General features: G+C 51.2%; 3 protein-coding genes and 1 long non-coding RNA gene across 6 annotated transcripts; 1 reads left to right on the plus strand and 3 right to left on the minus strand.

Moving 5' to 3' along the window:
* Window positions 1–1,380: 1,380 nt before the first annotated feature.
* LOC137904782 (oocyte zinc finger protein XlCOF6-like) lies at window positions 1,381–3,493 on the minus strand. The gene is made up of 3 exons (XM_068748985.1): window positions 3,470–3,493; window positions 2,849–2,987; window positions 1,381–2,720 (listed from the first exon to the last, which is right to left on the minus strand). The coding sequence occupies exons 1-3, from the start codon at window positions 3,491–3,493 to the stop codon at window positions 1,381–1,383; spliced, it is 1,503 nt and encodes a 500-aa protein (XP_068605086.1).
* Window positions 3,494–4,116: 623 nt separating this feature from the next.
* LOC137905072 (uncharacterized) lies at window positions 4,117–5,591 on the minus strand. 2 transcript variants are annotated; one of them, XR_011105832.1, is made up of 3 exons: window positions 5,375–5,591; window positions 4,730–4,830; window positions 4,117–4,368 (listed from the first exon to the last, which is right to left on the minus strand). It is a non-coding gene; the product is annotated as an uncharacterized lncRNA (long non-coding RNA). The 2 variants fall into 2 exon arrangements; XR_011105833.1 differs by having other exon boundaries at window positions 4,726–4,830.
* A 990-nt stretch (window positions 5,592–6,581) lies between these two features.
* On the minus strand, window positions 6,582–8,972 carry tmub1 (transmembrane and ubiquitin-like domain containing 1). Of its 2 annotated transcripts, none has more exons than XM_068749006.1 (4): window positions 8,862–8,972; window positions 8,592–8,666; window positions 7,421–7,898; window positions 6,582–7,223 (listed from the first exon to the last, which is right to left on the minus strand). In XM_068749006.1, exons 3-4 carry the CDS (start codon window positions 7,858–7,860, stop codon window positions 6,872–6,874), a joined length of 792 nt encoding a protein of 263 aa, XP_068605107.1. In that variant the 5' UTR covers window positions 7,861–7,898; window positions 8,592–8,666; window positions 8,862–8,972; the 3' UTR covers window positions 6,582–6,871. The 2 variants fall into 2 exon arrangements, with proteins under 2 accessions (XP_068605107.1, XP_068605106.1); XM_068749005.1 differs by having other exon boundaries at window positions 8,592–8,669.
* A 5,286-nt stretch (window positions 8,973–14,258) lies between these two features.
* On the plus strand, window positions 14,259–23,872 carry asap1a (ArfGAP with SH3 domain, ankyrin repeat and PH domain 1a). Its single transcript, XM_068748690.1, has 30 exons — window positions 14,259–14,384; window positions 15,374–15,446; window positions 15,972–16,102; window positions 16,181–16,255; window positions 16,391–16,440; window positions 16,594–16,723; window positions 16,808–16,893; window positions 16,970–17,045; window positions 17,142–17,228; window positions 17,509–17,517; window positions 18,052–18,152; window positions 18,380–18,449; window positions 18,793–18,880; window positions 18,954–19,002; window positions 19,082–19,248; window positions 19,343–19,476; window positions 19,570–19,661; window positions 19,757–19,943; window positions 20,075–20,160; window positions 20,284–20,399; window positions 20,493–20,560; window positions 20,662–20,769; window positions 20,866–21,103; window positions 21,185–21,343; window positions 21,425–21,488; window positions 21,575–21,633; window positions 21,702–22,132; window positions 22,216–22,338; window positions 23,109–23,276; window positions 23,839–23,872. The coding sequence occupies exons 1-29, from the start codon at window positions 14,259–14,261 to the stop codon at window positions 23,181–23,183; spliced, it is 3,258 nt and encodes a 1,085-aa protein (XP_068604791.1). The 3' UTR covers window positions 23,184–23,276; window positions 23,839–23,872.
* The last annotated feature ends 1,041 nt before the right edge of the window (window positions 23,873–24,913 follow it).

The following is a 24,913-nucleotide window of genomic DNA, read 5'->3' on the forward strand; positions in this document are numbered from 1 at the left end:
TAAATATACCTTTATCGTTTACACTATGGTCCAACGGTCATGGAGAGTAATACAAACGACCCACCGATAAGATCAAAGTCAGATGCTAATCAGCTAATCAGACGATCAATCGGCAGAGTCGTCACCACGGAGGTTTCAGCTGACGTTAGCCGCGTGTTTTAGTGGGTGACAAAGTGATTAAAACTAAAAGTTAACAAATGCTTTCAGTGGCGTGGGAGGGTACCGCTAGCTGTAGCCGTCATTAGCCATATAAATGCTACGATGCATGGTTACCCGTCATCGTAGCGTTAGCGTTAAATCGAGACGTAAATATTAGGTTAACCACGTTAAATCAGACACGACTAGCTAATAAAACACAGAACAGTAACAGCACTTAGATCTCCTAGCATTAGCCTTAAAGCTACGGTAGCATAAATCGAGCTCTATTGTACACGATGATTCTCTTTGTGACTTTAGTAGCTGTTCATTACTGCATAGACGAGTTTACTTTGTTTTATTTACGTTCTTCTACAACGTTTGACCCACGTTGTGCGACACGCCGGTGAAAGCGGCGTTTTGGCTCGTTTGTCCGACGCAGTGTTTTCCCACTGAAGACGTGCGCGTCGACCAGACGTGACGTCTCGCAGTCACGATTGGTCCGCAGAGTCACGTGGGCGTGTTTTACGGGAAGGTCAACTGATTTCTTACTTGACCAAAGAGACTCAACAATCACGTAACGGAAGAATAAAAGACGTCCGATGACAGAAGTGATCTCAATATGAGACCGGAACGGGGTTAGCGTCGTGACGTCGGGCTCCGGGTCTCACGTAGAGTCCAAACACGCCCGAGGCGTCGAAAAGGTCCGTCTGCGGATCGCTGGTTCCTTCATAGCCGTTTGTGTCTGGCGTCTAGCGCAAGGCGAGCAGCGAGTCGATGAAGACGGGAAGCGTCGTAGCGTTTCACGTGACTTTGGCATCTTTAGATTTTCGGAGCCGCCAGAAGCACCGGGTCGGACGGGAAGACGTTCGGAGCAGCACGAGACCCAGAAAACCTCCTTTATTTTCTACTTGACGTGCTCCCAGTGGGCCGGGCGCGTGGATGTGAGGCTTCCCGGAGCGCTTTGGGCGCCGTGAAGGCGTAGAAAGTGTTAGATAAGTGCAGTCCGTTCGCTATTTAGCGGGACGTCCCGTAGTCTCCATTCAAAGGAAACCGAGTCGGCTGCCGTAGCGTAATCAGACGGGAGCCGAGAACCAGATCAAAGCTTCATTCATCCGCACCGTCGGCTCGGTGGGCGTTAGCTAGCCAGCGAGGAACGGAGGACGGCATTTACATAAATAAATTAACAACTTCCTCTTTGAGAGAGCACCCCCCCCCCCCCCCCCCCGGTCTCCGGGGAGCTGCTCACTGAGCCGGCTCGTGTTTGGGGAACCGCTTCAGGTGGTAGCGCAGGACCGCTTTGGTCTTGAAGGCCTTGCCGCAGCCGCAGCCGTGCGGCCGCTCCCCGGTGTGGTCCAGCTGGTGGATCCGCAGCTGCGTGCTGGTGAAGAAGAACTCCCCGCAGGCGAAGCAGTAGTGGCTCTTCTCTCCGGTGTGCTTGGCTCTCTGGTGGAGCAGCAGCGAGCCCGACGTGATGAAGCTCTGGCCGCAGTCCCGGCAGGCGAAGGGCCGCTCGCCGGTGTGGATCCGCTCGTGAGCCCTCCAGGAGTTGTGGTAGGAGAAGGACTTCTCGCAGTACGAGCACTGGAACAGCTTCTCCTTGGTGTGGCTCAGCCGGTGCATCTTCAGGTAGTGGGCGATGGTGAACTTCTTGCCGCAGTCGTCGCAGGCGAACGGCTTCTCGCCCACGTGGAACAGCCGGGCGTGCGACCTCAGGTGGGACGACTGCGTGAACCTCTTCCCGCAGGTGGTGCAGAGGAAGGGTCTCTCCCCGGTGTGGGTGACCATGTGGGCCTTGAGGTGGGGCGACTGCGTGAAGGACTTCCCACACTCGGTGCACTTGTAGGGCTTCAGCCCGGTGTGGGTCCGGTTGTGCAGCTTCAGGCCCTGCAGGCTGGAGAACCACTTCCCGCACTCGGAGCAGTGGTACTCCCGCAGGTCCTCGTGGGTCCTCTGGTGGCAGCGCAGGCCCGTCAGCAGCTTGAAGGCCTTCCCGCAGGTGGGGCACGGGTGCGGCTTCCAGTCGGAGTGGGTGACCTGGTGCAGCTTCAGGCTCTGCGGGTTGCTGAAGGTCTTGTCGCACTTCAGGCAGGGCAGCAGGTTCTGGTTCTTGTGGGCCTTTCGGTGGCAGTTGAAGCCCTGGTAGGAGACGAACATCTTGTCGCACACTTGGCAGTGGTAGCACTTCTCGCCCCGGTGCACCACCAGGTGCTCCGTGAGCTCCTCCTGCGCGCCGAAGCCGTCCCCGCAGAACCAGCATTTGAACGGTTTGACCCCCGAGTGCGTGCGGTGGTGCGTCTTCCAGTCCCGCTTCAGGGCAAAGGTCTTGTCGCAGTGGGAGCACTGGTAGGGCTCCTTCCGGTCGTGGATCTGCTGGTGGACCACGAGGCTCATGAGCGTCGGGTAGGTCTTCCCACACCGCCAGCACTCGTTGGCGTTCTGTCCCCGGTGGGACTTCCTGTGAGCCTCGAGGTGGGACCGCTTGTAGAACCCTTTGGGACACTCGGGGCAGTAGACCATCTTCCTGCCCAGAGTCGTCGGGCAGCGCTGCCTCGGCCTCTCCTCGCACGGCTGGGGGAGAGTCTCTGTGGAGGAGAGGTCAAGTTAGAGGTCGCCTGGACCGGGATCGGATCACACGAAGGTCAGATTTGGGATTGGATGTCCAGGAATAGGAAAATGGTTCTCATTCTCAAATGTCGTTCCCTCGTCTCACCGAGGAGGACAAAGTCCCGTCCGTCCAGCCAGACGCTGCAGTCCGTCAGACTGACGGACAGCTTCTTGAGGAACGGATACGGCTCGATCTCTTCCTCGCTTTCCGGCTCCGTTTTGATCCGGACGCCTTCGATCGTGTCCTGGAATAAAAACCAAACATCAGTTCTGGCCCGGGAAACAGGATCCGGCTGCTCGGAACCATCTGGGTTTGGGCTCTCTCTCATAGACGGCTGCATGGGGGGGGGGGGGGGGCGTGTCACGGAAAGGTGAAACACTCGACTTGGGTAACTGCCCCCCCCCTCCCCCCCCCTCATCACAGGCCAGAGTGGGCTTCTGACAGATCGTCCGAACTGATCGTCTTTGTCTCGCGGCTAATCAAAGAGACGAACCGAACCGAACCTCTCTGACCGGACCGAATTAACGGCGGTAAGGCATTCCCTTACCTTCGTGTCGTCACCGAGCTTGTACCGAGCAACATTAAGATAATATTTGTATTCTTTAATGGAGTTCTGCTGCGGCTTCTTCTCCAATGCAGAAGCTACATTAGCTAGCTTAGCCCCGCTAAAGGCTCCGGCACCAAACTAGACAGTTTAAAGAGCAGCGGGTCGGTCGGTGTGTTTACCGGTAACGCCGCGTCGGTCTCCATCTCGCCGGTTGAACTAATATCCGACGGTCCGGTTCGGGTTCGACTCTTTTGTCGACGAGCAGGCAGGAGCAACTTCTGCGGCGGTACAGCTAAGGGGGGGGGGGGGGCTTCCTGGAGGAACTCAGGGATGAGTCCCGCCCCACACCGCTTCTGATTGGTTTAACCCGCCCTTTGCCCAACCCACAGACAAAGGCGAACACGTTTTAGCCAATGGGACGTAGAGAATTTTTGCCATGTAGGTTGCGGGCTTTAACTTCCGGGTCACGCACACATAGGACCATAAAGACTATTTATTAAAGCGATGCATTTAAATGTTATTTACAGATCCAAAGGGGTAAAAGTCAAATACAAATTAATTCCTTCCAGTCGGAACATTAGATGACATTAACCTCCAGCGTCCTGTGATGGATGTTTTAGAATATTTATTTAGAGTAAGAAGTTCAATGGTTTTATAAAAGCTTAATCTTTTCCTTCACGCTCTGCCTACAACTCCTGTCTAAAGTAAAAAAAGAGATCCAGACCAAACATTTAACACATTTTCTTTATTGAACAATCAAGAAACATTTTACTCCATAAATCACAGAGTGAACTACAGGATTATATTCAAGCATGTAATCCTTTGATTATAAAACCAAAAACCATCTTATGTCAAACATCTTCCATCGTAGCCAGACACCAAACGTCCTTTTATGGAAGTGAGGAAATGTGGCGACCGACGGCGCAGCCGGTCTTTGGCCCAATATGTTCAGGTTTGTGACAGATAAAACAGCTGAGCGAAGTCCGTCGGGCTTCGATACTCACCAAGCTCCCGTCACGAAAATTCACAGAAGATACAAGCGAGTAGCATTCAGACAAACGGCGCCCCCTGCTCCCGTCTGCAAGGGACAACAGATTGATCACGTTTAATTATCGAGCTCAACCCGATAACAGATTAGCAAAACGGCACAATTTAAAGACGTAGCAGCACTTAAAAAAAAAAAAAAGAAAAAGGGAGCAGCTTAGCCTTAACCAATCAAAGTGCAGAAAAGTGGCAGGAAGTATCCCGACTGGCTGCTGCGGGATCAGACGAACGCTTCGGTCGGTCTTTGTCAGGGCGCCCTCGCTCCGAGAACACACTGCCTGGAGAGGGCGCTACAATTCGGCCTTTTGTTCACATCATCTCCCATCAGGCGTGGGCCAGCCAGCCGATACTAGGACTACAGTCAAAGACTCATTTAACCACGTTTACTCACTCACAGCAGAACGACAGTCGGGCTGGAGCGACACCATTTGCCAGCTCGTTGGATGCCGGCGACGCGACGGCGCCCCCTGGCACGCCGGCGGGTGAAGTGGCAGCTCTGTGGAGACAGATTTAAGGTGAAAGGTTAGTTTCTGTTTCAGAAGACGAGACGCCGATGGTAGTCAGTCTTAGGTGGGGACAAAGTGGGCCGGACGGCGACCCGGAAACGAGGCTTTAACCCCCCCCCCCCCCCCAGAGACGCCCCCCCGGATCAGAACACGCTTCGGTCCGTTTTTGTCACTGCTCCGCCACCGTGAACAGACTGCTGTGGGCGGAGCTTCATTCGGCCTTTTGCGTCATCACTTCCAGGCAGATTCCCCCCCCCCCCCCCCTCCCCCCGACCTCGTGACACTTTTTTTCTGCTAGCTTGTTGGTATCCTCCTTCGTGGATTTGTTGATGTTCTACACTTTCGACGCTGTTTAAACCGAGTTTCAGAGCCTTTCCTGGTTGAATGCATAAAAAAAGGCCGCATCGCCATTTTCAGCTTCCTCGTTAATGCTGCTGATACAAACCAAAGTTTAGCGGAACGTTTAATAACCCCCCCCCCCCCCCAAAACATTCCCGCAGCATTCGGACCTCTTTATAGTTTGGGCGCGTCTACCTTTGTTGGACCCACGATGGCCGCCGCTTGGTCCGCAGACATGCGTAGCTATGCTAAGCTAGCTGCTGTTGCTCAGCCGGCTGAACGGTCAACGCCATCCAAGTTCCTCCGCGAAGAACAAAAGGCGGGAGCGGAAGAACACGCGGCCTCCGCTAACCAAAAACAAAAACCGGCCCGCTCCTTTTAGCGACTCGCTGGCCCGGCGCGATAACTTCTTCGACTAGCAAAGCGGGCGGCGCCATGTTTTATTTGTATGAGCTATCAGCCAATCACATGTCGTTATTTTTCTTCTTCGTGTATTTTTCTTTTGTTCCAATGGATTATCGCCATCCTGTGGACTGGAGTGTACCAACCCGAGTTCAGCCCAAAATACTTTCAAAAGTTCTTTATTTACGATTTGCGAAGGCAGTTTTATTAACTCGTGACAGAAACATTAAGCAGCAAACATTTATTACAAAGTAATGCTGCTTAATACTATTATGTAGTATTATGTATTTTTACGAATACAATACTGTATACTTTTCAACAAACCCATTTGTTTTTTCTTAGTGGAAAGAGGATGTATTCTAAACGTCTGTAGTGTAAATTAAAATTCAATATTAATGGACAAGAGAACATTTGGAATATTACTTTCATTCCTATCTGAAGCATTTTGAGACCAGTTAACGTAAAAAAAAAAAAAAAAAGACATCAAAGTGATGATTACAAGTTTATGGATAGAATGGTGGATTAAATCTTCTAATCTGATAAATAATTTACGCTTCACAAATGTAAATAAATGTCAAATTTCTCACATTAAACATCTAAACTGTGTCTTGGTGTTATCATAGCTGCCATTTTCCTTCCAGGTAGGCCCATTTTATTCTGTCACTCTACTCAGTACTTTTATCACTGATAGAATTACATCAACAACAAACACAATTTAATTGGTTCCCGATTCTCCTACCTGAGAGACGGCGATGCCAGGTAACTTAGAAAGTGACCCCCAAAACGGCGCTGCTCATACTGGCAGATTTTGACCCCGCTGTTTGACTCAAATCTTTTGATGTGTAAAACCAACATGTTACTATTTCATGTTTTTTACCGCTATGAGATCATCTCAAAGTTCAGAGACCATTTGTGGATCCATGAATGCCAGAACCAAACCGACCGAGTTCTGGAATTGTTCGGAGTCAAAGAACAACAGCGAGACAAATAAATGATTTAATAGAATTTCTGACTCTTCAAAAGCTGAAATTTAATTTACACTTTCTTCTTCTGTGCAGACAGGCGGGTCCGGTCTACGACCCGGTGCAGGACCAGAACACGCAGTGAATTAAAAGAGGCACGATGATGAGAAACCTACAGAGAAATGTGGCCTAAATAATAACATTTAAGTCCTCGCTAACGCTTTCATCTCCATGGCAACAGAAAGACAAACAACTACCAGGGTCTGTTTCATCTCCTCGATTCCAGTCCGACGGTCAAAGACAGAGGCTACAACCAATCAGAGAGCAGCTAGCGACGATAGACGCCGAAGGCCACCAGGCTGAGGAAGATCGTGACCCCGACCAGCGAAGCCGTGGCCGGGGCGGTGAAGAACTGCCGGTACTGGATCTGACAGTACCACAGCACCGACAGCATGAGAACAAGCAGGGGGACCATCAAACTGCCCACGTTGAGGGCCACCTGAACCTGGTCTGCGGGCCGCGGCCCCCCCACCGCGCCCCGGCTGGCGTGCTGGGAGATGTGGCAGTGCAGGACGCAGTTATTGGCCAGGTTCAGCGAGGCCAGAGTCTGAGCGTCGTCCTGGAGCAGGTGACCCTGATAGATCAGCCGCACCTGCTCCTCCTGACCCGCGAAGTAGGTCCTGAAAGGGAAGAGGCCAGAGGTCAGAGGTCAGAAGCAGCTGCACGGCACTTCAGCTCATTCCTTATCTGATCATTTTGAAAGATAAGAGAGTGGCGGGTAGAAGCAGGAACAGCCACCTGAAGTAGCGCCTCTGCGGCAGCGGCGTAGTACTGCGTAGTACTGCGTAGTACGGCGTAGTACGGCGTAGTATTTTACCGTTTGATGTATCCGATGGTGTCCTGCGGTTTGACCTGGGCCGTTCTTTCTGTGTCGTTAAGAAACTTCAGTCTGACCACCATGTTCCTCTGAGACTCCCCTTCTCCTCCACCTCCTCTGCTCCTCACGCCATCTCCTCCTGCCGCCTCCCCCTCCTCCTTGTCTGCCTGGGCAGAGGCGTCAGCGGGCGGAGTCTCGGTCAGGGGGCTGTCGCTGGGGGGCGGTGACGATGAAGCGGTCGCGTTGTTGGACGACGGGGGGGTGTCCTGATGGGCAGGGCTGCTCCTCAACGAGGGGGCGGGGCCTACAGCGGAGGAGAAAAGGTGCTCCGGCGGCTCGGCCGTTCGGGTGGAGAGCCAGGCGAGCAGCACCACCAGGAGGAGGAGCAGCGTGACGAACAGCAGAGTCACCTCATCTCCAATGCCTTCAATCAGAGCCATCGCCCACGGCAACGCCCACTGAGGTCAACACAGGTCAGCTGCACACAGGCACAAATGGCTTAGCAGTCAAGGGAAACGCCGCCTGCTTTAATGATGTCATCAGACGAACCTCCAGGTGCAGCAAGGGAAATGTAGTAGGTTAGGTTTGGGACTACAACTATTGCTACCACACATCTACTACATCGGCTGTAACTAATCAGAACTAATCAGCTCCAGCTGTCCATGTTGCCTAGCAACAGGAGCAGTGCTTTGTGAAGCAAAGGTGAGGATGGGATGGAGGAGGATAATTTTTTTAATTATGAAATATAACTTTTATTTAGCAGTTGAATAAAAAATAGTTTGAATAAAAAAAACACGAAGCTGTTGAATATCAAATTGTAAAATAATCCAGTTTGTAATAAAGATAAATATTGTTCCTTTAGAACAGACTAATCTAGTATTTCTTTTTTCCCTGCTCCATGCTATTAACACGCACACACACGCACACACTTAACAGCCATTTCAACCATGTGACCTGCGGGATGCATTTTGAATGACACAGTTTGATTTTAACAATAGCTGTTAAAGGCAGAGAGCCGAAGACCCGGATGAAGGTTTACGCAGCTAGAAGCTTGTGTTTAGTCAGTTCGCTTGGACGGGGACTCGAGACGACCCGCAACAACTCTGCCTGTCGGCTCCGATTCTCGGATCCTCCTCAGCCTGACCGGCGCACCGGCGCAGCTGCGACTCACCTGATCAGTTAGCCGACCGGCGGTCGCTTCGGGAATCAAACCGGGGCTCCAGTTTGACAGCATGAGCGTTACGATCTGCTGAACAGCAAACGAACTCCGATTAACATTGTGCTAAACGTCTGAGCTAACTGCCAACAGTGCTCAAACCTAACGTCTGGAAAGGGACCAGGTAAGCTACATGCTAAGCTTTGCTCGCGGCAGCTACCGGCTTTTTAATGAAACTACAAATAGCGTCGAAGGCCATGGAGGTAAAATCAAATCAAGACTTACTTTTTTATTTTTTTCTATCTTAGAAAACTCATATTAGAGAGCGTTAGCCTGCGGGCTAGTCAGGCTAATCCGTTGTGAACGTTGCTCTCGACACTTCCGGTTCCCCTGTCTTCTTCTTTGATTTTATTGGTGACGCAGCATTTGGAGCTTCTGTTTTCTTCTTCGCTCACCTCCACCAGTTGACAAGTTTATATGCGCTGTTGCCCCCAAGTGGTCGATTAACGACACTGCTGGTTTACCTTGATTCCCAGTGCTTGTTTATACTTCAATAATAGATGTTATACAGCTTGATGTTGCATTTTGAACGTGGTGCTGTGAGAAGTAAAGAAATAATCTACTACACAGTTTAATGTAAGCAATTTAATCATTAAAAAGAAAAAAAATTTTTGTCAATCATTCATTTATTTTAATTCATTCATTCATTCATTCACTTAACCGCTTTATCTGAAATCCAGCCACTGGAGCCTGTCCCAGCAGTCTACGGGCGAGAAGCTGGGTACATCCTGGATGAGTCGCCATCTCTTCTCAGGGCCACACCCCAGACACTCACCAGGTACGTCCACATGAAAGCAACAGGAAAGCAGAAATCAACATGAAAGATTCAGCATGATAATGGAGCATAAGAAATGTTGTTCAATCCTAATCCACATTGACAGAGATTAACATTAATCCATTCATTTTCTCAAGAGTAACATGGATTGTGAAATCGAAGGCGATATTCTACCCGCAACAAAACAACTTCAAAGGGAAAATAAATGGCGAAAAAGGGCCTGTTACATTGTGCTAGGTTTGTTTTCAGTACTTCTGGTGGTTATCTTTGTGGTGCTTGTAATGCTGTGTATACATATGAAAGCTACAATTTACCTGAAGGAGGAGGAGTTAGCCAAGGCTCGGAACTACACCATAGGCCTGGAGCTGGTTCTGAACAAGTCACTGGAAAACATCACGACATTGACTGAAACAGCCAACCAGTGTAGCCTAAAGCTCGAGGAGAAAGTGGAGGACTTGTCCAGGTCTCAGAACTACACCACAGGCCTGGAGCTGGTTCTGAACAAGTCACTGGACAACATCACGACATTGACTGAAAAGGCCAACCAGTGTAGCCAGCAGCTGGAGGAGAAAGTGGAGGACTTGTCCAGGTCTCAGAACTACACCATAGGCCTGGAGCTGGTTCTGAACAAGTCACTGGAAAACATCACGACATTGACTGAAACAGCCAACCAGTGTAGCCTAAAGCTCGAGGAGAAAGTGGAGGACTTGTCCAGGTCTCAGAACTGCACCATAGGCCTGGAGCTGGTTCTGAGCAAGTCACTGGACAACATCACGACATTGACTGAAAAGGCCAACCAGTGTAGCCAGCAGCTGGAGGAGAAAGTGGAGGACTTGTCCAGGTCTCAGAACTACACCATAGGCCTGGAGCTGGTTCTGAACAAGTCACTGGACAACATCACGACATTGACTGAAACAGCCAACCAGTGTAGCCAGCAGCTGGAGGAGAAAGTGGAGGACTTGTCCAGGTCTCAGAACTACACCATAGGCCTGGAGCTGGTTCTGAACAAGTCACTGGACAACATCACGACATTGACTGAAACAGCCAACCAGTGTAGCCAGCAGCTGGAGGAGAAAGTGGAGGACTTGTCCAGGTCTCAGAACTACACCACAGGCCTGGAGCTGGTTCTGAACAAGTCACTGGACAACATCACGACATTGACTGAAAAAGCCAACCAGTGTAGCCAGCAGCTGGAGGAGAAAGTGGAGGACTTGTCCAGGTCTCAGAACTACACCATAGGCCTGGAGCTGGTTCTGAACAAGTCACTGGACAACATCACGACATTGACTGAAACAGCCAACCAGTGTAGCCAGCAGCTGGAGGAGAAAGTGGAGGACTTGTCCAGGTCTCAGAACTACACCACAGGCCTGGAGCTGGTTCTGAACAAGTCACTGGACAACATCACGACATTGACTGAAAAGGCCAACCAGTGTAGCCAGCAGCTGGAGGAGAAAGTGGAGGACTTGTCCAGGTCTCAGAACTACACCATAGGCCTGGAGCTGGTTCTGAACAAGTCACTGGACAACATCACGACATTGACTGAAACAGCCAACCAGTGTAGCCAGCAGCTGGAGGAGAAAGTGGAGGACTTGTCCAAGTCTCAGAACTACACCATAGGCCTGGAGCTGGTTCTGAACAAGTCACTGGAGAACATCACGACATTGACTGAAAAAGCCAACCAGTGTAGCCAACAGCTGGAGGAGAGAGTGGAGGACTTGTCCAGGTCTCAGAACTACACCGTAGGCCTGGAGCTGGTTCTGAACAAGTCACTGGACAACATCACGACATTGACTGAAACAGCCAACCAGTGTAGCCAGCAGCTGGAGGAGAAAGTGGAGGACTTGTCCAGGTCTCAGAACTACACCGTAGGCCTGGAGCTGGTTCTGAACAAGTCACTGGACGACATCACGACATTGACTGAAACAGCCAACCAGTGTAGCCTAAAGCTGGAGGAGAAAGTGGAGGACTTGTCCAAGTCTCAGAACTACACCATAGGCCTGGAGCTGGTTCTGAACAAGTCACTGGACAACATCACGACATTGACTGAAACAGCCAACCAGTGTAGCCAGCAGCTGGAGGAGAAAGTGGAGGACTTGTCCAGGTCTCAGAACTACACCGTAGGCCTGGAGCTGGTTCTGAACAAGTCACTGGACGACATCACGACATTGACTGAAACAGCCAACCAGTGTAGCCAGCAGCTGGAGGAGAAAGTGGAGGACTTGTCCAGGTCTCAGAACTACGCCACAGGCCTGGAGCTGGTTCTGAACAAGTCACTGGACAACATCACGACATTGACTGAAACAGCCAACCAGTGTAGCCAGCAGCTGGAGGAGAAAGTGGAGGACTTGTCCAGGTCTCAGAACTACACCACAGGCCTGGCGCTGGTTCTTAACAAGTCACTGGACAACATCACGACATTGACTGAAACAGCCAACCAGTGTAGCCAGCAGCTGGAGGAGAAAGTGGAGGACTTGTCCAGGTCTCAGAACTACACCGTAGGCCTGGAGCTGGTTCTGAACAAGTCACTGGACAACATCACGACATTGACTGAAACAGCCAACCAGTGTAGCCAGCAGCTGGAGGAGAAAGTGGAGGACTTGTCCAGGTCTCAGAACTACACCACAGGCCTGGAGCTGGTTCTGAACAAGTCACTGGACAACATCACGACATTGACTGAAACAGCCAACCAGTGTAGCCAGCAGCTGGAGGAGAAAGTGGAGGACTTGTCCAGGTCTCAGAACTACACCACAGGCCTGGCGCTGGTTCTTAACAAGTCACTGGACAACATCACGACATTGACTGAAACAGCCAACCAGTGTAGCCAGCAGCTGGAGGAGAAAGTGGAGGACTTGTTCAGGTCTCAGAACTACACCACAGGCCTGGCGCTGGTTCTGAACAAGTCACTGGACAACATCACGACATTGACTGAAAAAGCCAACCAGTGTAGCCAGCAGCTGGAGGAGAAAGTGGAGGACTTGTCCAAGTCTCAGAACTACACCACAGGCCTGGAGCTGGTTCTGAACAAGTCACTGGACAACATCACGACATTGACTGAAACAGCCAACCAGTGTAGCCAGCAGCTGGAGGAGAAAGTGGAGGACTTGTCCAGGTCTCAGAACTACACCACAGGCCTGGCGCTGGTTCTGAACAAGTCACTGGACAACATCACGACATTGACTGAAAAAGCCAACCAGTGTAGCCAGCAGCTGGAGGAGAAAGTGGAGGACTTGTCCAAGTCTCAGAACTACACCATAGGCCTGGAGCTGGTTCTGAACAAGTCACTGGAAAACATCACGACATTGACTGAAACAGCCAACCAGTGTAGCCAGCAGCTGGAGGAGAAAGTGGAGGACTTGTCCAGGTCTCAGAACTACACCACAGGCCTGGAGCTGGTTCTGAACAAGTCACTGGACAACATCACGACATTGACTGAAACAGCCAACCAGTGTAGCCAGCAGCTGGAGGAGAAAGTGGAGGACTTGTCCAGGTCTCAGAACTACACCACAGGCCTGGAGCTGGTTCTGAACAAGTCACTGGACAACATCACGACATTGACTGAAACAGCCAACCAGTGTAGCCAGCAGCTGGAGGAGAGAGTGGAGGACTTGTCCAGGTCTCAGAACTACACCACAGGCCTGGAGCTGGTTCTGAACAAGTCACTGGACAACATCACGACATTGACTGAAACAGCCAACCAGTGTAGCCAGCAGCTGGAGGAGAAAGTGGAGGACTTGTCCAGGTCTCAGAACTACACCACAGGCCTGGAGCTGGTTCTGAACAAGTCACTGGACAACATCACGACATTGACTGAAACAGCCAACCAGTGTAGCCAGCAGCTGGAGGAGAAAGTGGAGGACTTGTCCAGGTCTCAGAACTACGCCGTAGGCCTGGAGCTGGTTCTGAACAAGTTACTGGACAACATCACGACACGCTGTCCACTTGGCTGGGTTGAGCACAGTTCCCATTGTTTCCTGTTGTCCGACCATATTTTAAATTGGGAAGATGCGCATAAGGCGTGCAATAAATTAAAGGGTGATTTAGCTGTTGTTTTAAATGATCCACAACAAAAATTCCTTACAAATGTAGTTTTGGAATTTGTGCAACAGCACCCTAACAGCGGCTTCAACGCGGCATGGATTGGGCTGAGTGACATTGTAAAGGAGGACAGCTTTTACTGGGTTAATGGTAGCCCACTCAATCCAAATATATCATACTGGGGGAGCAGCGCGCCAAACAATGTTGTGGCATGGTGGGACAATAAAAGATCCGGACAAGACTGTGTCGGAATGGTCCCCCGAAAAAATGTGGGGCAGGGAAAATATCTAAACTGGGATGACATCGTTTGTGTGGGTGAACGGCATTACATTTGCCAGCGTGATCGTCATTAATTTTTTGTTTGTGTGATTTCGTTTCTTGTTTGTGTGATTCCTTCTTTATTGTGTGCGCTACAATTTGTTGTTGTGTTTTGCACTTCAGGGCCACCGTAATAGTGGCTTGTGCCAGGGTTTACTTTCATAGTGGGTATTATTTCCTGTTTGGTCATAGACGATTGTTCCTCATGCACTTTTTTTGTGAACTGCATTGCAGTATTTTAGTAGGCTTTTATTTTGAAAGTCCCCGCCGGGGTCACGTGGATCTAAGCGTGCGACTTGACAGGAGGTCAGAGGAGGAGAGAAAGGAGGAATGAATCATCAGGAGACGGACTGATCAGGTACAGCGGACAATCTGATCCGAGGCCAGCCGCCTTAATCAGCCGCGCCGCCCCTCCAGTTACGCTCGGCAGGGCCCTGATCAGATCCCCGAGGGACGCCTCCGCCTTACTCTGGGTTATCCGTCCGATGCGGATGATGCCGGATCAGATCTCAGTGTGCGAGTTCCTGTCGGAGACCACCGAGGACTACAACTCCCCCACCACGTCCAGCTTCACCACCCGGCTGCAGAGCTGCAGGAACACCGTGAGCATCCTGGAGGAGGTAGGCTGCCTGTCTGCCTTCCAGAGCCCGACCTCCCATCCCCCGCTTTCTGCCTCTTTGGCACCGTGCTCCCCTGTGCCCGGAAAGATGGAGAAGCCAGTTTGTTGAATTGGGTTTAACGGTCCCGCTGATTTAACGCATTCTATCATTGCGCGTCTTAGATGTAAGATATGACAATTATTCGCGTGGACTTCATTCATAACACTCCTCCTGTGAAATTCGGCATGTACAAAAACGATATTTTTTTTACCTCAGGCAAATCCAGAACGTGATAATTGGCGCCCTCTCCTTCCCCTCCGCAGTGTGTTTTGACGGAGTGGGATTGCGGGGAAAACAAGTGAAGTGACGATGAATGTCGGTGTGTCCGTGACACGCGCGCGGCCGGGTTGATAACGTGTATCCCGAAGTGATGGTCGAGCACAGAGGGAACAGAAAGGATTGTCGTGGTTTAATGTTCGTGCTTTATTTTGCGAAAGAATTCAAGCAAACCTTAAAGTGCGGGAATTGTGAATGGAGTCTGGTGGAAGGACAGGACGTCACCTTGAAGGCGCCGCGGGCTCCCGTTGAGCAGCAGCTGCAGTGAGGCTGCTGCGTTTATCGTGACACGGTGTCTGTCTGTCTGTCTGCAGCTTTGTCTGTCCGCTTACATTTATTTAGGACAAAATATTGTCAGCTAATAACAGCCTGACGAAAGCAGAATATTTCTGCAGCAGGAAGATGAAAGCATCTCTGATCATTTTTGAGGTTTTTGAGGTCAGAGGTCAAACATCAAGCCTGATGAGCGTTAATGAGTTTATTATTCATTGATAAATACTCCATGTTTTATCTTTTTTTTATTTTATTTTTATAATCAACCCTTTATTGCCAAACGTATCTTATTTGATACACACGGACTTTACGATTCCAAATCAGTCTAAAACTTTAAGTTCGTCGAAGCCGCGTTTTACGAGACTCTGTGAAGTGTGACGAAGCCGTCTGTTTGTCTTCAGGCTCTGGATCAGGACCGCTCGGCTCTCCAGAAGGTGAAGAAGTCGGTCAAGTCCATCTGCAGTTCGGGACAAGGTACAGATTAGGGCGGCGGGTCATAAGTACACACACTGGGGGGGGGGGGGTATTGATCAATACTCGGACCAGCAGCTCCTGACTAAACCGCCTTTGCTATTTTGACGTTTCTGGCTTTGTGAGAGCTGTTCGCCTCAGATGGAGAACTCAAGGCTCATTTATGCTCGACGTTAGACGTGGATAATGTGCACAGAGCTTCACGTCTGCGCTCTACGTTCGTTTTTTGCATTTATTTGTGCACCTTGGCTAAAATCGACAAAATGGAGCAGCACTCCCGGGAAACACTAGGGGGCAGTGTAGTCACTTCAAGCAAGACATGACCGGCGCTGGCACAGAGAAGAAGATATTTCTGGTCCTCCAGCTGTATTAATGGTTGGATGGAAGTGAGCGCGTCTCTGCCGGATGAGGTCAAAGGTCAATCACGGAGGCAGCTTTGAACCAGAGAGGGCGCAAACTGAATGTTGTTGTTGTTGATGTTTATGACGAGGAGGAGGTGATGTTTTTGTTGCTGTGGTAACGGAGCAGAGCATGCTGGGAACCAGGAGAGCTTCAGTCAGGCTCTGGAGCGACTGGGAGGGAACAACTTTGAACTGGGAGCGGCCTTCGTTAAGTTCTCCTGCCTCGTGAAGGAACTCGCCGCTCTGCTGAAGAACCTGGTCGGTCACACCGCCGATCAAACGATGAGCCGATCAATACTCCAGGACGAGAGGATGTAATCTTCAGTCTGGTTTCAGCTGCAGAGCCTGAGTCACAATGTCGTCTTCACGCTGGACTCCCTCCTAAAGGGGGACCTGAAGGGGATCAAAGGGGTGAGGTTATTCTCAGTGTTCTTAAAAGTCAGGAATGACTCGTTTTAGGCCAATGTTTTAATGTCCTCTTACATAAGTCATGACGCTCGGATTTCACGTGCATATTTGTACGTCTGGATTCCTCTCCTGTTTCAGGATCTGAAGAAGCCGTTCGATAAAGCCTGGAAGGACTACGAGGCCAAGTTGTGAGTCCTTTTTGAAATTAAACCGAAAAGGTGACTTTTATCGATCTGACGAAAGTCACGCGACCCTCTTTGGAAAAGTTAGGAGCCAAAAAGCTAAATCGCATCTTCTCCTCATCGCTGGGCGTTTTTTTTTTTTTTTTTTTTTCTCCACAGCACGAAGATTGAGAAGGAGAAAAGAGAAAACGCCAAACAGCACGGGATGATCCGAACGGAGATCACGGGAGCTGAAATCGCTGAAGAGATGGAGAAGGAAAGGCGACTGTTCCAGCTGCAGATGTGCGAGGTGCGGTTTGTTACGGGGGGGGGGGGGGGTCTTCTAGTGAAGACAGTTGAGCTACAGCCACGGGGTTGTCTTCGTGTCCAACAGTACCTGATCAAAGTCAACGAGATAAAAACCAAGAAGGGAGTGGACCTGCTGCAGAACCTCATCAAGTATTACCACGCGCAGTGCAAGTAAGAACAGCTGTTTTATTACGTGCTTTTGTTTTGGAAACTCCACTGACTTCCTGTCCCGTCGTCCTACGTGCAGCTTTTTCCAGGATGGTTTGAAAACGGCCGACAAGCTGAAGCAGTACATCGAGAAACTGGCCGCGGACCTGTTCAACGTAAGACACTGGCGCTCTGAGCTTGCTGGTCGACGCGGCGCCACCCGCTGGTCGGGTTGCCGAGGCGACGGCTTTGACCTCTGCTGTCGCCTGCAGATCAAACAGAGTCAGGACGAGGAGAAGAAGCAGCTGACCGCCGTCAGAGATCTCGTCAAGAGCTCCTTACAGCTGGACCAGAGGGAGGTACAGCACCTGGGGGGGGCGGAGTTAACAGGCTGCACCTTTCATGTTTATCAAAAAGGCAGATGCCAATTCAGCTTTCATCTTTCGTGAGGATCGGTGCTGCAGGAATCTCAAATAACGCCTCGCAGTGATTGGCTGTGATATACCAGGGGCAGGGTCCTGGGGGGCGGGGCCTAATGTGCCCACAAGTCATCATTTTAAGGATCATCCCACCTCTGCTATTGACCTTTGACCCCCCCCCTCTCTCTCTCTCTCTCTCACTCGCCCTCTCTGAATGAAGTCCAGGAGAGTAAGTCTGGAAGAATTAAAGCTAAAGCTGCGCCTCCATCCTGTCTGCATGAAAAGCACGTTTTGCCGGCGACTTCCTGCCCAAACGTCATCATCGAAATATGTTTTGCGAAGGCCCAAAAATTCGCTCGACTTTCTGCACGTCTGAACAAACGAGCTGCGTTCTGGTTCGGAGCTTCTGGGCTCCGCCCGGCGTCTCGTCTTCCCCCGGGGGACGCCGTGGGACCTGGAAACCGTTGCTAAGGAGGCGGTTGTCTGGGATACCCATGGATGGATGGACGGAAAAGCTGTTGCACGAGTTTTTAAATGGAGTTTTACCGTTTGTCTCGTCTGCGAGGTTTGTTGGTGAATTGTAGGACCTTCGCAAAATCTGTTTCTGCAAGTCATTAAAAGAACGTAAAAACTAAACGCGCGCGTTGAGTGTCGTTTAGTTTTTGTTGTTTTGTTGGGTGTACGTGAAACCGGAGCGGACCTTCTGGGCGGATTTACAGTACGTGTGTGTGTGTGTGTGTGTGTGTGCGCGTGTGTTCACCAGGACTCTCAGAGCAAACAGAGCGGTTACAGCATGCACCAGCTGCAGGGCAACAAGGAGTTTGGCAGCGAGAAGAGAGGCTACCTGCTGAAGAAAAGCGACGGGTAAGACGTTCGTCTCTGCAAGGGTTAACAGGACGACCTCCGCCAAAATAAAATAATCTGTTCCTGATAACATTCCCAATATATCCTGAATATTTCATCACGATCCGTCTGTGCGTCTTTTGCGTTGCTAACAGTCAGACAGATAAACGGCGGCAAAAACACAACCGCCTTGGTGGAGGTAAAAAAAGAAAGAAAATGGCCGCCAGTGTGTGTTTTCTGTCCGTCAGGCTGAGGAAGGTCTGGCAGCGGAGGAAGTGTTCAGTCAAAAGTGGATTCCTCACTATTTCTCATGCTACAGTAAGTGCTAAATCTCCCATCATGCACTGCGCCATGCGGGCAGCGGCGAAGCATTTGTACGTGGAAACGAAGGGTGGAGGGGGCTGGAAGTCTACGAAGGACAGGAAGTAATGAGTCAGCTGGTTCTAATGGAGCCTGATAATGCCGAGTCACGTGATCGGAGCTCCAGAAGCTGTTCTGGTGTCAGATTACAGCGGATTCCTGGCGGGTCTCTGCTGGGCGACGCCCCACATGGAGTCTATTCCGTACAGAAATCAACTTCCTGTCCATTCTGAAGACGTCTTCCATGTCACCCCCCTCCATTTTAAAGACGTTTTAAAAGTCACGTCTGTCTGTCTGTCAGTCGAACAGACAGCCTGCTCGACTGAACCTGCTCACCTGTCAGGTGAAGCCCAGCGGCGAGGACAAGAAATGCTTCGACCTCATCTCCCGTGAGTCTGTCCGGCCGAGGCGGTCCGCTTTAGCAGAACGCCGTCTGAGACGCCGGCTCGTTTTGTCCCGCAGATAACCGGACGTACCACTTCCAGGCCGAAGACGAATCCGAGTTTGTCAGGTGAAGCATCCGACGCGAGGGCTCGCGTTCCCCCCCCCCCCCGCGGCGCTGCTGATCGCGAAGCCTGCCTGTGTTCCAGCTGGGTGTCGGTTCTAACCAACAGCAAGGAGGAGGCCCTGAACGTGGCGTTTCAGGGCGGCAGCCAGTCCTCAGGTGTGGAGGAAGAGGAGGAGCTAACCAAGAGCATTGTTGACGAGGTGATACGGTTGCCGGGAAACAACAGCTGCTGTGACTGTGGCGCCATGGGTAGGTTGCGTTCGAGGCGGTGGCAGCGAGCGCTGGGTCCGTTGGTGGGGGGACGTCTTTGTGACGAACAGCCGTCCCTTTAAAACGTCTTCAGATCCTCGCTGGATCGCTACGAACCTCGGTATTCTGACCTGCATCGAGTGTTCCGGGATCCACAGGGAGATGGGGGTCCACGTGTCCAGGATCCAGAGTCTGGAACTGGACAAACTGGGAACCTCCGAGCTTCTGGTAAGCGTGTTTGTCCGTCTCGTTTCCCCCCCCCCCCCCCCATCTGATTTCTACGTCTCTTTCTTGACGTCCCTTCCTTTTCTTTCCTGTCAGCTTGCTCGGAATGTTGGGAACTGTAGTTTCAACGAGATCATGGAGGCCGGCCTGCCGCCTCTGTCCATGAAGCCGACGGCCTCCAGTGACATGTGGGCGTCTCCTACTCTTTGTTATGAACAAAACAAAATGTCCCAAGGGGACAAAAAAAACAAAAAGCACGTCTAACGTCCTCTGCTGTCTGCAGGACGGCGAGGAAGGAGTTCATCAACGCCAAGTACATTGACCACAGATTTGTCAGGCGAACCACCTCGGCGGCAACCAGCAGCCTGGACGCGTTAGACGAGGCCGTGCAGTCCAGAGACCTGCTGTCTGTAATCCAGCTGTTTGCTGAGGGGGTGGAGCTTCTTCAGCCCCTCCCTGAACCGGGAAGGGTGGGTTGAACCTCAAGAGAAGGTCCAAAAGACCTCGGGGGGGGGGAAGACTCCCTGGGTCCTTTATGCAGCGCGAGGCCGGGGTTTGGACGGATTCTACTACAACAAAATGTGCTTTTTTTTTTGTCCAGGAGGCCGGAGAGACGGCTCTACATCATTGTGTCCGGACAGCTGATCGGTCCTCTCTCCACCTGGTGGACTTCCTGGTCCAGAACAGGTAGAAGCCGTTTGGGGCCGACAGTGGCGCTTTAACGCGGCGTCCGCAGCGTATCGATGGACTCTGTGTGTGTGCGTGTGTGCGTGTGTGCGTGTGCGTGTGTGTGTGCGTGTCTTCCTGCAGTGGTAACCTGGACGGACAGACGGACGTAGGAAACACGGCTTTGCATTACTGCTGTCTTTACAACAAGCCGCAGTGTCTAAAGCTGCTGCTGCGAGGAAAGCCTGACATCCACATCAGTAAGAGCGTGCTAGCGCTAGGCTAGGCTAGGCTAGGCTAGGCTAATGGACCGTCTCCGTCAACGGGCTGCTTTGTGTCCTGTGTCTTCGCAGCCAATCAGAGTGGAAACACGGCGCTGGACATCGCCCGCAGGCTGAAGACCCCTCAGTGCGAGGACCCGGTAGGCGCAGGGCCAATCAGGTTCTCGTGAAAACGGCCTTTTCAGTCAGAACGAGACGTCGGCGTGTAAAATGCTAAACGCCGTTTCTCCGTGTCTCCGAGTTGGTGGAGGCGGTTTCCGGCAGGTTTAACCCTCACGTTCACGTGGAATACGACTGGAATCTCCGGCTGGATGAGCTGGACGAGAGCGACGACGAGCTGGATGAGAGGGTAACGGCGAGCCAGCTGCAGGGCGATGGCTCGGGTCGCTTCCGGACCCGCTTCCTGACCCGCTTCCTGACCCGCTTCCGTTTCGTCTCTCCTCAGCCCAGCCCAGTGAAGAAGGAACGTTCTCTGCGTCCTCAGAGCTTTTGTCCAACCTCCAGCCTCTCCTCACAGGAGAAAGTCTCGGGGCCGGCCTCCTTCGTTCCTCCTCATCGGGACAAGCAGCGCCTCTCCTATGGAGCGTTTGCTAACCCGGTCTACAGCACCTCCTCTGAAATGCCTCCTTCCCCCGGGCCCGACTCCTCCGGACCTTCGCCAGCCCCCAGGAGCCACGGGAGAGGTAAGGGGGAGGGACAGGGAGGTGTTGGGTACCCCGTTGATCCACAGACTTCTCAAATGGCTGATTGGTTCCTACCTTTAGGTGCCACCGCGCCCCCACCCACCTCCCTCCCCCTCACCTCTCAGACCAGTGGCGGAGGAAGCTCCACCCTGAAGAAGAGACCCCCTCCCCCTCCGCCTGGACACAAGCGCGCACTGTCCGACCCCCCCAGCCCAGTCCTGCAGGGACCTGCAGCTAAAGGTGAGCCTCAAGCGACTTGGTAACGCCCTATAATCTAAGCCAATCACAGCTTTGATATCTGGTGGGCCTCTCGCCACACAGGAAGTGAGTTCACTCCCCCACCTGGACACAGAGCAAAGAGGTTCGAGGGAATCCAGCAGCAGAGGTAAACACGAAACACGGAGCAGCCGACTTCATGATGAATACTACAAGCTTTGACGATGACCTTTGACCCCTCCCATGCTTCTCTAGTACGACCTCCAGCAAGTCGACTCTGGGACCCAGAGTTCTACCCAAATTACCTCAGAAAGGTGAGGAAAAAGTTAATTCAGCATCCATCATCATCATCATCATCATCCGTTCCCTTCTTGTCTCCCAGTGGCTTTGAGGAAGATCGACAACGTCTCCGTCCCCGTCCCCTCCGTGGACAGGCCCAGCCAGTCTGCAGACGTCCTCCACAAACCTCCGTCCTCTTCGCTGCCTGAACCCCAGAAGTCTCCTCCCTTCATTGATGCCTCGCCCAAAGCCCCCCTCACCCCATCAGACTCCGCCCAGAGACCCCCACCGTCTGATCTCCCCCCAAAACCCCTTCTCAAAGACCTCCCACCCAAACCCCAGATTGCAGACCCCCCACTCAAGCCGCTCCTCGGCGACAGGCCTGGTCCCGCCCCCATCGCTATGGAGATGCAGGAATCCGAGGTGGCGGTGGCAGAGAGCCAGGCTGGCGTCCAGCAGGGGGAGCTGTCGCCCCGGCCGCCAGCTGGACACGTCGACGAGATGCCCGTCCCTCTGCCGCGCAAGATAAACTCGGTAAGAGTCCTTCTGATGTTTCTACAGTTCCGTTAAAAGATGCAGGAAACCAGAGTTCACTCGGTTTTCTTTCGGTTCTCCAGCTGAAGAACAAAATCCAGCGGGTGAAAACCATCTACGACTGTCAGGCTGACAACGACGACGAGCTGACCTTTGCAGAGGGCGAAGTCATCGTGGTTACTGGAGAGGAAGACCAGGAGTGGTGGGTAGGTAGCGACTCAGTAGGTAGCGACTCAGTAGGTAGCGAGTCAGTAGGTAGCGAGTCAATAGGTAGCGACTCAGTAGGTAGCGAGTCAATAGGTAGCGACGCAGTAGGTAGCGAGTCAATAGGTAGCGACGCAGTAGGTAGCGACTCAGTAGGTAGCGACTCAGTAGGTAGCGAGTCAATAGGTAGCGACTCAGTAGGTAGCGACTCAGTAGGTAGCGAGTCAATAGGTAGCGACTCAGTAGGTAGCGAGTCAATAGGTAGCGACGCAGTAGGTAGCGACTCAGTAGGTAGCGACTCAGTAGGTAGCGAGTCAATAGGTAGCGACGCAGTAGGTAGCGAGTCAATAGGTAGCGACTCAGTAGGTAACGACTCAGTAGGTAGCGACTCAGTAGGTAACGACTCAGTAGGTAGCGACGCAGTAGGTAGCGAGTCAATAGGTAGCGACTCAGTAGGTAGCGACGCAGTAGGTAGCGACTCAATAGGTAGCGACTCAGCAGGTAGCGAGTCAGCAGGTAGCGAGTCAGCAGGTAGTGACGCAGTAGGTAGCGAGTCAGTAGGTAGCGAGTCAATAGGTAGCGACTCAGTAGGTAGCGACTCAGTAGGTAGCGACGCAGTAGGTAGCGACTCAGTAGGTAGCGACTCAGTAGGTAGCGACGCAGTAGGTAGCGACGCAGTAGGTAGCGACTCAGTAGGTAGCGACTCAGTGCTTCCCTTATTTGTTTAGGCCGAGGAAGATGACTGACCCTCCAAGGTGTCGTCTTCCCTCAGGTCGGACACATCGAGGGACAGCCGGAGAGGAAAGGCGTCTTCCCCATGTCCTTCGTTCACAGCCTTTGTGATTGACAGCCACAGAGTTGACCAGGAGCCTGCCACCCTGCGGCGGAGGCCCCGCCCACCTGCTGAGGTCACACAGGTGACGAAGAATAGACTTCGTCAGTGAGTTATCGACTGCTGATTTACAGGAGGAAACAAGCAATTCTAATTCTAAGACGTTACTGCTGAACATAGATTTAAATACTCTGCCTAACAGTGTTACCATAGCAACCCAGCATGCAGGCATGCCGTAGTAAAGGAGAAGGAAACGCGCATGGAAATTGAAAGAGTTTGAGGTCGGTCAAATCTGAAGGATGTTCTTTTCGCTGCCCCCTGCTGACCAATCAGATCGTTGCACCTCCAGCTGGCATCTAAGCACAATAAGGAAAAGAAGCCCCTGAAAGCACGATCAACAATAAATCATCTTCCTTCATTCCAGATGAATCGGAAAGATCTGAGTGGATGTCGCAGAATCTGAACTCCTAATCTGTACTGGATTATGGGGCTTTGTCCAGGTGTCATCCAAAAATAGGGAGTCGGAGACCTTTACTTCGCTTCAGATTCCTCCAATCTCTCCAGAGCCGACTAGTAGCACACTCTAACTGCATTTACTGTATCCAAGTATATAAAACACAATTGTGTATCTCTGTACATACTGTACACGCCTGTGTGTTTCTCTGTCCAGGTTCTTGGTAAAGTGGTTTCATACCAGTCCAGAGTCGTCATATAAATGTCTGTCTATTCTTTCACGACGTATGTGTCCCTGTAGGCAGCGTCCAATCAGAGCCTTTCATGCGACCAATAACAAGTATAAAGGAATTAAAATCCCACAGCAGCCCCAGATCTGAATTTTGACATGACTGATTGGCTTTTACTTCTTGTGTCCACGATGTGGCGCTAATGAACACCCGCAAATTGATGGTGAGTTCCGCTATAATGTTCAGGCCACTTCCTGTTTCATGGTAAAACATTAAATTCCTGTGATTGGATTTAATCCTGAAGGTTTTTTTTGTTTTTGTTGTAACCAAACTTCAAGTCCGTTAATTCTCTAAGAGGCGTTTGTTGACGTTTCGCACCTGTATGTTTCAAAAAGAAGCATGCTGATTTTAAAAATGGCTGACTTTTTTATCCTGCTTGATTTTTGGTTCATGGCTTCAGTAGAACTTTTTTTTTTCAGATCTTGCTGCGACTCGGTGAAAGGTCAGCAAACTTTCCAGATAATTTAATCCCTGAAAATAACCTCTGGACCAGGCCAGGTAATAGATAAACACCTGTGGGACGCGCCGCCTTTCGGCACATTAATTTCACTATATACACTATTACAGTTTAAAAGTATTATGTTGTGCGTTTGTCAGATCAATTAAACTCTTTTTCCTGTGAACGTATGAAAACACATTCGGAACTGTAGATGAAATGTTGTCAGATCTTTGTTTCTGTGTGAACAGACCTGTAAATAAATGTAAGAGTGAAAACCAGTTTCCTGTATTGAGTCTAGGGGGGGGGGGGGGGGGGGGTCGTCTGTTTATTTCATGTTCTTTTTTTGCTTCAAACATGCTAATAGAAAAATCTCTTTTTAATTGGTTAACGTTTTTCGGTGATCATCCCCGCCAGCAGGGGGGCGGTAGTGAGGCGGATAGACACTAAGAGTCCCATCAACTAATTTGGGACAAAGTTAATAAAGGATGAAATCTACGTTGACTTTTTGAAAAAGACTTATTTATAAAACCGCACTTTGATGAGAGTAAAACAGGTGGCGCTGT

The sequence above is a fragment of the Brachionichthys hirsutus genome, chromosome 15 (genome assembly GCF_040956055.1).
Source record: "Brachionichthys hirsutus isolate HB-005 chromosome 15, CSIRO-AGI_Bhir_v1, whole genome shotgun sequence".
NCBI lineage: Eukaryota > Metazoa > Chordata > Actinopteri > Lophiiformes > Brachionichthyidae > Brachionichthys > Brachionichthys hirsutus.

Coding starts and splice junctions, on each gene's coding strand:
- LOC137904782 (XM_068748985.1), bottom strand. CDS start 3,493: ATGGAGACCGACGCGGCGTTACCG. Junction 2,988..3,469: donor AGACCGACGCGGCGTTACCG/GTAAACACACCG, acceptor TTTTTATTCCAG/GACACGATCGAAGGCGTCCG. Junction 2,721..2,848: donor ACGGGACTTTGTCCTCCTCG/GTGAGACGAGGG, acceptor TCTCCTCCACAG/AGACTCTCCCCCAGCCGTGC.
- tmub1 (XM_068749006.1), bottom strand. CDS start 7,860: ATGGCTCTGATTGAAGGCATTGGAGATGAGGTGACTCTGCTGTTCGTC. Junction 7,224..7,420: donor ACCATCGGATACATCAAACG/GTAAAATACTAC, acceptor CTTCCCTTTCAG/GACCTACTTCGCGGGTCAGG.
- asap1a (XM_068748690.1), top strand. CDS start 14,259: ATGCCGGATCAGATCTCAGTGTGCGAGTTCCTGTCGGAGACCACCGAG. Junction 19,003..19,081: donor GACGAATCCGAGTTTGTCAG/GTGAAGCATCCG, acceptor CCTGTGTTCCAG/CTGGGTGTCGGTTCTAACCA. Junction 21,104..21,184: donor CCCCAGGAGCCACGGGAGAG/GTAAGGGGGAGG, acceptor TCCTACCTTTAG/GTGCCACCGCGCCCCCACCC.